Raw genomic sequence first — 14,018 nt, 5'->3', positions numbered from 1 at the left:
TGAGTAACCCCAGGCCATACACTAGGTATCACCTCCCCCCCAATTTTAGAGGCTTATCACATCTCTTGTACACTTTGTAAAGCTGATGACCCTTTGCAGATATTCTTTCTTCACAGTGCACAGGTGTGTTCAGCTCAGGAGAAGCCCTACACTTAAAAATGCTGTTTGTTGGGCCCGGAGAGATAGCTCAGCGGCGTTTGCCTTGCAAGCAGCCAATCCAGGACCAAAGGTGGTTGGTTCGAATCCCGGTGTCCCATATGGTCCCCCGTGCCTGCCAGGAGCTATTTCTGAGCAGACAGCCAGGAGTAACCCCTGAGCAACGCTGGGTGTGGCCCAAAAACCAAAAAAAAAAAAAAAAAATGCTGTTTGTTGGGGCCGGAGAGATAGCATGGAGGTAAGGCGTTTGCCTTTCATGCAGGAGGTCATCGGTTCGAATCCCGGCGCCCCATATGGTCCCCCGTGCCTGCCAGGAGCAATTTCTGAGCCTGGAGCCAGGAATAACCCCTGAGCACTGCCAGGTGTGACCCAAAAACCAAAAAAATAAAAAAAATGCTGTTTGTTTTCCTGTGGGTCTCAGGCTAAGCACTCAGGAGAATAGGGTGGAACAGCACCATTTCTGTCACTCCCTGAAGCATGTTCTGTGAGCTAGGAGTTGAGCACGTCTTCATACAGGTGACAACTAGTTCATCTCAAAAGAGTAACCGCTGAATAAAACACCAAATAATTTATTCTGCAAGTCACCTTTTGGTGTGAAGCTGAACTTGATTTTTTGCTTCTTTAGGGAATATTTAATATGTTTCCTTTAGGGGGAACACCCTGAAATACTCGGGTTACTCCTGGCTCTGCACTCAGAAATTATATCTGGTAGTGCTCAGGGGGAAATGTCAGACCATATGAGATGCCTTGTGCAAGGCAAATGCCCTTCCCACAGTACTATTGCTCTGGCCCCTGAGTTACCTGTCTTTTCAACACAAATGTAAAAGAAAAACATAAATTTTTTATTTTTGTTTTTTGGATCACACCCGGCAGTGCTCAGAGGTTCCTCCTGGCTCTATGCTCAGAAATTGCTCCTGGTAGGATTGGGGGAACCATTTGGGATGCCAGGATTCCAACCATTGACCTTCTGCATGCAAGGCAAATATGCCTTACCTCCATGCTATCTCTCCAGCACCCCCCCCCCCATTTTATTTTAAGTATTCTGCACGAATTATTTTGTCTTAAAGTCTAGCATCTTCCACTCTGGGACTTACATTTTCACTTTTTGTTCATTTGTTTGTTTGCTTTTTGGGTCACACCTGGTGTCACTCGGAGGTTATTCCTGGCTCTACACTCGGAAATCACACCTACCAGGCTCTGGGGACCATATGGATGCCAGGAATCGAACCAACATCCATCCTGGGTCTGCTGCGTGCAAGGCAAATGTCCTACCGCTGTGCTATCTCTCCAGCTCTTTTTTTGTTTCTGTTTTTGTTTTTGGGTCACACCCAGCAGTACTCAGGGATTACTCCTGGCCCTATGCTCAGAAATCGTTCCTTACAGGCTCAGGGGACCATATGGGATGCTGGGACTCCAACCATCAATCTTCTGCATGCAAGGCAAATGCCTTACCTCCACACTATCTCTCTGGTCCCTACATTTTCTTTCTTTCTTTCTTTCTTTCTTTCTTTCTTTCTTTCTTTCTTTCTTTCTTTCTTTCTTTCTTTCTTTCTTTCTTTCTTTCTTTCTTTCTTTCTTTCTTTCTTTCTTTCTTTCTTTCTTTCTTTCTTTCTTTCTTTCCTTTCTCTCTCTCTCTTTCTTTCTTTCTTTCTTTCCTTCCTTCCTCCCTCCCTCCTTCCCTCCCTCCCTCCCTCCCTCCCTCCCTCCCTCCCTCCTTCCTTCCTTCCTTCCTTCCTTCCTTCCTTCCTTCCTTCCTTCCTTCCTTCCTTCCTTCCTTCCTTCCTTCCTTCCTTCCTTCCTTCCTTCCTTCCTTCTTTCTTTTTTTTGGGCCACACCCGTTTGATGATCAGAGGTTACTACTGGCTAAGCGCTCAGAAATTGCCCCTGGCTTGGGACGCTGGGGGATCTAACCGTGGTCCTTCCTTGGCTAGCTCTTGCAAGGCAGACACCTTACCTCTAATGCCACCTCACTGGCCCATGGTCCCTACATTTTCACTTTAGAAGTTCTTCTGGGGGCCGGGCGGTGGCGCTAAAGGTAAGGTGCCTGCCTTACCTGCGCTACCCTAGGACGGACCATGGTTCGATCCCCCGGCGTCCCATATGGTCCCCCAAGCCAGGAGCGACTTCTGAGCGCATAGCCAGGAGTAACCCCTGAGCGTCACCGGGTGTGGCCCAAAAACCAAAAAAAAAAAAAAAAAGAAGTTCTTCTGGATGGGGCCAGAGTGCTATCAGAGTGGGTAGGGCATTTGCCTTATACACGGTTGACCCAGATTCGATAGCTGGCATCCCATAATGTGCCCTGAACCTATCTGGAGTGATTTCTGAACTCAGAACCAGGAGTAACTCCTGAGCACTGCTGGGTGTGTCCCCCCCTCCCAAATGTTCTTTTGGTCTTCTGGTGACCAGAAATTCTTCTTTTTTATTTTTTTGTTTGTTTGGTTTTTTTTTTTGGGGGGGGTCACACCCGGCAGCACTCAGGGATTACTCCTGGTTATACATTCAGAAATCGCTCCTGGCAGGCTCAGGGTACCATATGGAATGTCAGGATTTGAACCACCATCCTTCTGCATGCAAGGCAAATGCCCTACCTCCATGCTATCTCTCTGGCCCCAAATCCTTGTTTTTGTTTTTTTGTTTTGTTTTGGTTTTGGTTTTGGGCCACACCCGGTGATGCTCAGGGGTTACTCCTGGCTATGCGCTCAGAAATCGCTTCTGGCAGGGCCGGAGAGATAGCACAGTGGTGTTTGCCTTGCAAGCAGCTGACCCAGGACCTAAGGTGGTTGGTTCAAATCCTGGTGTCCCATATGGTCCTCTGTGCCTGCCAGGAGCTATTTCTGAGCAGATAACCAGGAGTAACCCCTGAGCGCTGCTGGGTGTGACCCAAAAACCAAAATAAAAAACAACAACAAAAAATTACTCCTGGCTTGGGGGACTATATGGGACGCTGGGGGATAGAACCGTGATCTGTCCTAGGTTAGTGTGTGCAAGGCAGATGCCCTACTGCTTTCATCACCTCTCCGTCTCCTATATAATCAGTTTTAACATAGTAAATATATTTTTTTGTTAGTTAAGCCACTATATGTTGCTATTTGACTTTGTAGCTTTTTCATTTGGCTATAATTCTTTGGTGTTTTTAGAATATGTATAGAAGTATACTAATGTGTTTTTTTTTTTTGTTTTTGTTTTTAGTAGATACTATAGTTGATGTCTATACAATTGAGCAGATAAAGGTAAAAGCTTTGAAGAATAAAGAAAATAATGGCCCTGTTTATGGCATTCTTTATGCATACATTTCTACACTGAATATCGATGATGAGAGTGTAAAAGCAGTTCAAAATAGATGGTAAGCAGACAAATTACCTTTGAGAATGTATTCTTTTTTTTTTTAATTCTAAGCAGTGCTTAGAATTCGGTCCAGGCAGGCTATAGGGACCATATGGGATTCTGGGGATTGAACCCACATCTGTCTTTGGTTGGCTACATGCAAGGCAAACACCCTACCACTGTGCTATCTCTCCAACTCTGAGAAAATGTATTTTAAATTAAATAAAATATCATTTTAATGCATTTTAAACTTCATAAAAGATAAAGTTATCCTTTGACATAACAGGGTTATGGTTTTTGTTGTTTTTGTTTTATGGATCACATCTAGTGGTGTTCAAGTATTATTCTTGGCTTTGTGCTCAAGGATCAATTCTGGTGGGCTGAGGGAACTGGTACTAAACAGGATGTCAGAGATTTAACCAAGGTCAGCTGATTGCAAAGCAAATGCCCTATCCACTATACTATCTCTCTGACACTAAGAGTGCTTATGTTTGAGACAAATGTATGAATAACCCATAGTAGTTAATTTATAGTTAAGAAATAATAAAAAATACTAATTAATATTTTAAACAAATTATTTAGATTTGGAGATTATAATTGCTTTTATTATTAATTGGTTGTTTTTTTGTTTGTTTGTTTTGGTTTTTTTTTTGTTTTTTTGGGCCACACCCAGTGACGCTCAGGGGTTATTCCTGGCTACGTGCTCAGAAATCGCTCCTGGCTTTCCTTTCAGTTGGAACCAGCATTTTCCAGTTTTTTCCAATAAATCACAGTCATGACAAACACAAAGGGAAAGAGGAGAGGCACCTGCTAGATGTTTTCTAGACCCTTTAGGAAACATGTAGTTGTTCCTTTGGCTACATACATGCGGATTTATAAGAAAGGTGATATTGTGGACATAAAGGGGCACTGCTCAAAAGGAATGCCCCACAAATGTTACCATGGAAAAACTGAAAGAGTCTACAATGTTATCCAGCATGCTGCTGGCATTGTTGTAAATAAACAAGTCAAAGGCAAGATTCTTGCCAAGAGAACTAATGTTCATATTGAGCATATTATGCACTCTAAAAGTCGAGACAGCTTTCTGAAGCTGGTGAAGGAAAATGATCAGAAAAAGAAGGAAGCCAAAGAGAAAGGAACTTGGGGTTCAGTTGAAGTGCCAGCCTGCTCCACTCAGAGAAGCATACTTTGTGAGAACCAATGGGAAGGAGCCTGAGCTGCTGGAACCCATTCCTTATGAATTCATGGCATGAGAGGCTGGTGGTGTGCAAGGCAAACACCCTATTGCTGAACATAAATCACCTGAGGGTCAGGGTTGATGTAATTAGGGTACTTGTGCTAATTAACTCAGAAAAGGTGAAAGGAAAATGTAAAGTAATTTTACAGGTGTATGACAACATTCAGGATTTGCTCCTAGCAGAGCACAGGAAGGAAACCATGTGGGCTGGGGACAAATCTAAACAAGTCGCATGCAAGGCAAGTGCCTTAACTGTTATACCATCTCTTTGGCCCCACTTATTCTTTTTGTTTGTTTGTTTGTTTTGGGTGGGCCACACCTGGCAATGCTCCAGGGTTACTCCTGGCTCTGCACTCAGAAATCACTCCTGGCAGGATCGGGGGACCATATGGGATGCCGGGGATTGAACCTGGTCTGTCCCGAGTTGGCATGTGCTAAGAAAATGCCCTACTGCTGTGCTATCAACTCTGGCCCCACCCAGGAATTCTTTTAACGTTGGTATCTGGGATGTGGCCAACCTGGAGTTTCCTGTACTTCCACAGAAGTCCTAGTGCATTAATCCTTGAACATTGGTTCAAACCAGGTTGATGAGGCACAGATAGGATTCTTGCCCTCAGATCTTGGTCCAGAGAGATCAGAAGGGTGTAGCTGCAGTTGCAAGGTGCAGGAAGAGAGCGAATCTAAATCAGAAGCCTAAGTCCTATCCCGAGAAGGAACGGGTGAGGCTTAGTTAGATACAGCAGGGGAAGGAGTCTAGGAAGTCACCCCAGCAAGGGGAGGGGGACACGGAGAGGACTGGCCTGTCCCCATTTCTGGTGAATCACTTATGAAACTTCTTAGGAAGTCAGTGGGTCACTGTTCAGTTATTTGGTCAAGCTGTCTGTGTCCCACATAGAGCCAAGTACTGTGAGCATCCTGATTTAGGTAAACAAATCACAACTGCTAGTCTTCAAATTCTAGCTCTCCCTGTGCACTTATTACTGACTTTGTTTCTTTCAGTTCGGGCTGTGGTCGCAGAGTGTTGGAAGCATCCGGTGTTTGTAAAACTTGCAGCGGACATTCATCTGGATTGAAGTCTGTTTTTCTCAGCTTTGATATGTTAATTGATCTCACAGATCACACCGGGACCCTCCGTTCCTGCAGCTTCCAGGGAACTGTGGCTGAGGACACCTTGGGTTGCACGGTAAATAGAAAAGCAAAAAAGGAAAATGTACAAAAGTGTTCAAATTGATGTAGCTATATTATTAAATATTTAATACAAATTAATTTATCAGTGAAAAAGATCTGAGAAAATTTAGTAATGATTTAAACACACATTGTCTTAGTAACAAGTACATTTTATATTTAAAGTTTCGGTTAATATTGGCTTTTAGGAATGATAGGGGAAGCATTTAGTTATGGTTTTTTATATATACATATACATACATATATATATATGTATGGTTACATATGTAAAATAAGATATCTTATTTAACCAGTTAATGGGGTAAGTCCACACACTGGAGATACTTGATCAGTCCCATTTGGCTTTTCCTATCTGAGTAGAGTTGAGCTCTGGCCCACTGACCACTTCTAAAAGCAATCAAATCCTCCTTTAATTGGACAGCTGCAGGTTCGGAGAGAACAGTGTGACACCATATTTTTGGGTTTGGTTTGGGCAGTGTTGAGGAAGCACTACCTCCATGGTCTTATGTGTTTGCTTCAGGTGATCCTTAGGGGTATCAGGAGTGTTGGAGAGTGAATTCTTTGATCTATCTCCTGTCCCCAACACTCATTTTTACTGTGAAAATCAGTTGATTAAAATTAGCATTAAACCTTAGTTTTAAGTGGTCCCCAATTTATTAAAAGGAACTTTCTGCATGCAGACACTCAGTAATTTTCAGACTTAATAAAGCTTTATCCTGGAGATATCTCCTGTACCAAGAGTTATAATACTCAGAATAAAATTTCAGTATTTGAGTAAATTTAAAATTCCAGACCATTGTCAAGGTGTGTTATCCCTATCAATTTGTAACTATTTATTTTATTTTTTTATCAGGTAAATCAATTTCTTGCAATGTCGGATGAACAGAAAACAGCATTAAAGTGGCAATTTCTTTTGGAAAGAAGCAAAATTTATTTGAAAGTTAGTGTCTTTTACAGTACTATGTTATTTCAAATGTCCAGACAATAAGAAAATCCTTGAGTTGATTTTATAAATTAGGGTATTTGGAGGATGGAGAGATAGTGCAGTGGATAGAACCCTTCACTGCATGCAATTGATCGTGGTTTGATCCCTGGCACCCCATATCCTGAGCACCACCGCAAGTAACTCCTGAGTACAGAGCCAGGAATCACTTCATCATTAGAAGGTGTGGATCCAAAACAATAAAACAAACAAGAAATTCCAGACATGTATAGGGAACTGGCTACGAGAGAAACAATGGAAGTTGTTAGGCTTTCATGCAGTCTAAATAGTTATAAATTATCCCCAAGAAATACATTAGTCAAGAGATTAGTAATTAATGCTAGCTCTGGCATCATTCCTGATGCTCCTCACAAGTAAGGCTTCTGGGGCTGAGAGATAGCATGGAGGTAAGGCATTTGCCTTGCATGCAGAAGGTCGGTGGTTCGAATCCGGCATCCCCTATGGTCAGGAGCGACTTCTGAGCATAGAGCCAGGAGTAACCCCTGAGCGCTGCTGGTTGTGACCCAAAAAAACAAAAAAGAAAACAAACAAACAAACAAAAAAAACAAGTAAGGCTTCCAGCTCTAGAACAAAAGCTGACTCTCCACAGCCATACAGCCACACCTCCCATGCCTAGGAGCAGGAGTGACTAGGCAACTGCTAAAAAGCAGAAACTGGGAGGATCCCAGTTTCCCCACACTTCAGCCCAAGTAACTCTGGGAAAGTGAATTAACATCTCGGAACTTCAAATCTGTGCTCCTTTATTTACTGGAGAGCCATCCTGTCAATGCTCTGGGGGTTACTCCTGGCACTGTGCTCCAGAATCACTCATGACAGTATTCTATTACTTCTCAGAGCATCTCATATCATGTAACCCCTTGAAAAATGTTTCCTGTGTTCTGGTTTTGTTTGTTTGTTTGTTTGTTTGTTTTTGTTTTTGGGCCACACCCAGCGGTGCTCAGGGGTTACTCCTGGCTGTCTGCTCAGAAATAGCTCCTGGCAGGCACGAGGGACCATATGGGACACCGGGTTTGAACCAACCACCTTTGGTTCTGGATCCGATGCTTGCAAGGCAAACACCGCTGTGCTATCTCTCCGGGCCCATTTCCTGTGTTCTGATGAGAACAGGAATGAAAAAGAGCCATCGAGGCATCTAACAGTGAGGCAGCTTTGCCTACATGTGTAAGACCCTAGGTTCCATCCCCAGCACCACACACACACACACGTGCACACACACGCATGCATGCACGCACGCACACACACATGCATGTAAGCACACACATGTGCGGGTGTTAAAAAGGCAAATAGTGGGGCTGGAGCAATAACACAGTGGTAGGGCATTTGCCTTGCACGGGGATGACCTGGAACAGAGTAGGGTTTAATTCCTGGCATCAATGCCCAAATGGTCCTTGGAGCCTGCCGGGAGCGATTTCTGAGAGCAGAGCCAGGAGTAACCCCTTAGCCGCCAGGTGTGGCCCCAAAACAAAACAAAACAAAACAAAAGGCAAATAGTATCTTAGCAATATTCTGGAAACAGCTTTCATCACATGGGTGCTCTAAGAGTGGGGTGTCCTTCCACCTCTATCAATAAGATTCTGGTGAGAGTTGCTATTGTAAAAAAGATCTATTAATAAACACATCATCATTTATAGGTTCAAGTTTATATATAGGAAGACTTTCAAGTCTCTCACATTCCATCTCTTTTCTCCCTACAGTTTTACCTCTCTCAGAGGGTAAGGGAAGGATTAAGAGTCAGTGTGCTGTCATGTAAGCTGGCAGATCCTATTGAAGCAAGCAGGAGCTTGTCTGGACAAAGGAACATTTAAAACCACTTGTTGCTTTAGATTCAGGAAAATAAAAGAGTTTAAACTTTTTAAAATGGAAAGTGTATTATAAAATTATGAATATTTGTGTTTTGTTCAAATGTAAAGCAATTAATAAATTATTGTTTTCTCCTAAAGTACTGTGATGATGTTAAAAATAGTTTTCTCATTCAAACTCAAGCCTTCTTTCTTCCTGAATTAGAGGATATTTCCATGAATTAATAAATAAGTTCAATATTTCCCATAGATGCATATGATTGTGGGGCACACCTAGTTGTTTTTAGAGTTTACTCCTAGAAAGCTTGGGGAACCATATGGGATAAAACCTGGGTTGGCCATGTGCAATGCAAGATCCTCCCTGCTATACTCTGGCTATAGCCCCCATGATTTTTTTTTTTGTTGTTGTTGTTTTGGGCCACACTCAGTGATGCTCAGGGGTTACTCCTGGCTATGCGCTCAGAAATTTCCCCTGGCTTGGGGGACCATATGGGATGGCAGGGGATCGAACCACAGTTCGTCCTAGGTTAGCATTTGCAAGGCAAACGCCCTACCACTTCTGCCACTGCTTCGGCCCCAGCCCTCATAATTTATTATTATTATTATTATTATTTTATTATTATTATTATTATTATTGGAGCAAGGTAGTTTTTTTGGGGAGATTTTTGGGCCACACCCAGTGATGCTCAGCGGTTACTCCTGGCTATGTGCTCAGAAGTCGCTCCTGGCTTAGGGGGCCATATGGGACACCAGGGGATGGAACCACGGTCTGTCCTAGGCTAGCGCTGGCAAGGCAGACACCTTACCTCTAGCGCCACTGCGCTGGCCCCACAAGGTAGTTTTTTGATATGTATTTTTTGTTTTGTTTTTGGACTCTCCTGGCATAATTTAGAGGTTACTATTGGTTTCTGCACTCAGAAATCACTCCTGGAAGTCTCAGAGGATCATATGAGATGCCACAGGTAAGGCAAATGCCCTATCTGATGTACTATTGCTCTGCCCTCCTACCCATGAAACAAGGCAGTTTTTTTTTTGTTGTTGTTGTTGAACAAAACTTGCTTAGAAAAGATATGAGGAGAGAAAGGGTAAAAGTGTTCAAGAGAGAACACTGGCTTCTCAAGAGTGGAAATAAGCAAAGAAATATAGAAATGGGGGCTGGAGAGATAGCATGGAGTTAGGGTATTTGCCTTTCATGCAGAAGGACAGTGGTTCGAATCCCGGCATCCCATATGGTTCCCTGAGCCTGCCAGGAGTGATTTCTGAGCACAGAGTCAGGAGTAACTCCTGAGCGCTGCCGGGGGTGACCCAAAAAAAAACCCCAAAAGCCAAAAGAAACAAAAAATAAGAAATATAGAAATGAGTAAGTGGGATGTGTTCAAAGGATAACGAGGGCTTAAAGGACTACTATGATTTTTTTCTTTTGGGAAGGCACACTCAGCAATATTCAGAGGTTACTCCTGGCTCTGCCACTCAGGTATTACTGCTGCAGTGCTCGAGGAACTCTCTGGGATGGGACTTGGGTCGGCTTCATGCAAGGCAAGTGTTCTACCCATGTACTGTTTCTCCAGGAACCAAGAAAGTTTTATTTTCTTTTTTTGAGGTGTAGTGGATGGAACCTAGAACTTCACACTATAAGACAAGAGCTCTGGGGCCTGAGATATAGCACAGCGGTAGGGCGTTTACCTTGCATGCGACTGATCTGGGATGGACCCAGTTTCAATCCCTGGGATCCCATCCATATGGTATATGGTCCCCAAGCCTGCCAGGAGTGATTTCTGAGTGCAGAGCCAGGAGTAACCCCTAAGTGCAGCTGGGTATGGCCCAAAAACCAAAAAAAAAAAAAAAAAAGGGGGGGGGGCGGAGAGATAGCACAGCGGCGTTTGCCTTGCAAGCAGACGATCCAGGACCTAAGGTGGTTGGTTCGAATCCCGGCGTCCCACATGGTTCCCCTTGCCTGCCAGGAGCTATTTCTGAGCAGATAGCCAGTAGTAACCCCTGAGCATAGCCGGGTGTGGCCCAAAAACAAAACAAGAACAAAAAAAAAGACCAAGAACTTCTTCTGCTAGGCCATCCCAGGTTCTATTTCCTCTTGGTTTCATTTCCCTGGAGATAGATCCAAGTGTGTAGAGCTCCATGCTTTGAGTATAGCAGCAGCTCAGACTGCTCCATAGGTTGGGCAGGGCAGGGCAAGGTAGGGACTGTGGCCCTGATGGGGGCAATATTTGTCCGTGGGCAGAGTTGTGCAACTACTGCAACACTGGCACAAGGGCCCAGTGGTTGGCTCCGCGTTGACAGCCTCCCTGTGCTTGTGGAGACTTGCTGGCATCATACCAGGGAGGGAGGAGACCAACCTCAGAGCTCAGAGCGAGCCTTGGAGCTGGTTCTGACGGAGGGGACATACTGCTCCTCCCCATGCCCAGGACAGCCCACAGCTCTCCCTCGTTGCTGCTGCCAGGCTGCAGGGCACGGCCCCGTGCCAGTCCATGCTCATCAACGTCTGGGAGTTCTGACCAAATATTTGGTGCTTCAGAGACACAAGCAGGAACAAGAAAGTAAGTGTATGGGAGCTTTTCAGAAAGGTGTTAGATCATGTCAGGAAGTCTCTGACTTTTAACACCTGTGTGTGGCTGGAGAGCTGCCCTCTGCTGTGGGAATGGAACATGCTGGCAGGTCCAGTTCACCAGCACACCATAGGAGGAGGGAAATGGGATGTGGCTGACATAGTGAGCCCAGAGAGTGGGCAGGGAGGGAAGGAGCGGGGATGAGGATGAAACTTTCCATGGGAGCAGGAGAGAAGTGTGGGTATCCCAGAGTCCTAGAGTGGCAGGATGCCTGGCCCAGATGGTGTGGCAGGAGTGGCTTTCTCAGTGAATCCCAAAGCTCTAAGGCCTGGACTGAGAAACCAAAGTGAGGCTTGACTGCTCTGGTCTGCCGTTCCACCTTGCTCTAGTTCCCCCTAACTTCAGCTGCACCATCTGGGTGTGTAGAAACTGGTGCAGTGTAGTGCACAGTGCTCCTGAGTCACAGACTGTGGTGCCCCTGTGAATGGTGCCCTGAGAGCCAGCTTCACTGCTTCCTGAGTGCGCTCAAACCACCAGCATTCAGCGAAAGGAGCGCCTCGCTTGTCATCGAGGGACACACTGATTCCATGTCTCATGGCTGCACCACAGGGCTGGTGTAAAATCTCCCTGAGTCAAAAACATTTCAAGTTTAGCTTTCATATGGGTCACTGCGTGGTCCTAGAGTCCCCCGGAGGGGCCCGGCCAGCGGGGAAACGGCTGGGAGGCTCTTGGACTTCCGCACTCTTATTTTGCTGAGTTAAAAGAACAACCACACCTGTAAAAAATCTGAGAGAGGTTAGTAAAGAAGACCCCAGGCGAAGTTCCGGTCAGAGGCAAAATTTTTTGGGTTCAGCAACTCTTATATAGAGGAGGAGAAATGGGCAGGAAAAAGAACATGTCAATCATACTTTTTGGCGGGAAGGTTTTTAGAACAAAGGGCAGTAAAATATTCAGAAGGGATGGAGACCTTATGTCTCCAAAGTGGGATCTGCAGCCGCTTATCTGGGCTAACATCAGTTTGTGAAGGGGGCAGGTTTTTGAAGGTAGCTATTAACTCCGGAAAGAAGCTAAAGGGAGTGGTCTAGATCTGGATTTAGCATTGGGGGTGTTCACTTTTCCTTTGGCTTCAAAGAAAAAATCTCCTTCAGCTGTGAAATACCTTTCCTGTTAGTCCAACAGCTTACAGCAAAATCAGCAGATGGGCAGCCTTAGGTAAAGGCTGCATAAAAGACAGAAGACAGAAAAATTGATCCTCTGACAGGATACTGTCTCCAACATCTCCCCCTTTCTCTTCTAATAAAAGAAGGAAAGTCGTGCGTGGGTGGAAGACCCTGTCTTAGGCGTGCAGGGTTTGACCAGGTCGGACATGGCCATCAGCCGCATTTTAAAATGATGGCTACGGACGCGGTGGGTGTGCACGGAGGTTCGATTTATACGCCGTAGCCTTTTGGGGCCATGCCCTAACTGGGACCCTACTAATCCCGTCATAGGCATCTCCACAGCCGAGAGCACAAAGACCGGAGCGAACTCCGTCTGTTAGCTATGCGCTCAATCTCCTGGAAACTTAGTGGCTGGAGGGGCGGCTTGGTGACTATAGCCAAGTTTTCACAGGAAACACGTGGGGCTAGTTGGCAGTGAACCTGAACAGAGGTTTTTTCTTTATCATCTGCCAGATTTTTAACAAGGTCCGTGAGTTTGCGTAGAGCCCATGGGCCAAGGGAAAGGAGCAGCATGAGGCTAATGAGGGGTCCCAAAACAGTGGACAGTATAGTGTGAAGCCAAGGAGAAGAGAAAAACCAGCCCTGGTACCAACTTTGTTCTTGATTAAAATGGCTCAGAAATTCTTTCATACCATCACCAATGTGTTGAACACTGTACAACATTGTTCCTTAAGGGCTACACAGATTCCCCCTTCCTAAAAAAAAGGAAAAATACCAAAGTAAACCACAGTGGTTAGCTGCACTATGTTTGCTAGGGAGACAATAGTGTGCTTTAAGTATTGTAAACTTATTGTAAGTTTGAAACATTTGTAACAACAGTTATATTTAAGGCAGTAACAGATTTTTAAGTATGAACCAATGAATAAATTATTGTGCTTACAGCGGTAGCACCCAGGCCTATGATTAAGGCTAGGGTGAGAGCAGGTTTGACAGGTAAGTTAGGCATTAAAACAATGAAAACACAGTAGTTTTAGGACTGAAAAAACAAATGTGAAACAATGGGGGAGATAAACCAGTGAAACAGGCAAGAAACGTTAAATTGGGGGCAATTATGAACTGAAAGGAGGAATTAATGACAAGAATTTGATTACAATTTTCAATAGGGGGAATCATATTGGGTACCAAAAGGCAAAGTTCAAGTTTCACCACCTGTTTGAAGGTGATGCTGAAGTGAGGCTTGGGGCTGGATCGCAGAGCGAAGGGGTCAGAGACAGGCAGGGGGTTACCAAAGCAGAAGGGCGGTTGAGATGAATAGCAGATAGGCAGGGTCAGTGATGGTGGAGGCGTTGACCATTTGCAGGATGAGGTTCGAGGTGGGTGAATAGCAGGTACCGAAGGCGTCTGCGTTTGGACGGAGGGCAGAAGCGTTGATCATGACAAGGATGAGCTGAGAAGAGGAGGGGGGTCCGGAGGACAGCATGGGCAGCAAAGGGTGAAGAGAAGGAACCAGAGGTGTTGTCATCGTCTTGCAAGGGAGAGTGAAGTGGAGCAAACAAATTAATGAAGCCTTGGTGCGAAGGGGGTGGTTGGTGG

General features: G+C 44.9%; 1 protein-coding gene and 1 pseudogene across 1 annotated transcript in view; both read left to right on the top strand.

Moving 5' to 3' along the window:
* MEIOB (meiosis specific with OB-fold) overlaps positions 1-8,710 on the top strand; it is a 31,468-nt gene extending 22,758 nt beyond the window's left edge. Inside the window, exons 10-13 of the mRNA XM_049768087.1 lie at positions 3,346-3,499; positions 5,717-5,900; positions 6,756-6,842; positions 8,600-8,710. Of these exons, the coding sequence (XP_049624044.1) occupies positions 3,346-3,499; positions 5,717-5,900; positions 6,756-6,842; positions 8,600-8,710 (536 nt within the window). The remainder of the gene's footprint in view (positions 1-3,345; positions 3,500-5,716; positions 5,901-6,755; positions 6,843-8,599) is intronic.
* LOC126000920 (60S ribosomal protein L21-like) lies at positions 4,256-4,733 on the top strand (annotated as a pseudogene).
* Positions 8,711-14,018: the final 5,308 nt, after the last annotated feature.

Source organism: Suncus etruscus, chromosome 2 (genome assembly GCF_024139225.1).
Source record: "Suncus etruscus isolate mSunEtr1 chromosome 2, mSunEtr1.pri.cur, whole genome shotgun sequence".
Lineage (NCBI taxonomy): Eukaryota > Metazoa > Chordata > Mammalia > Eulipotyphla > Soricidae > Suncus > Suncus etruscus.
The sequence above is the reverse complement of the archived record's forward strand: the minus strand, read 5'-3'. Positions and strand labels throughout refer to the sequence as shown.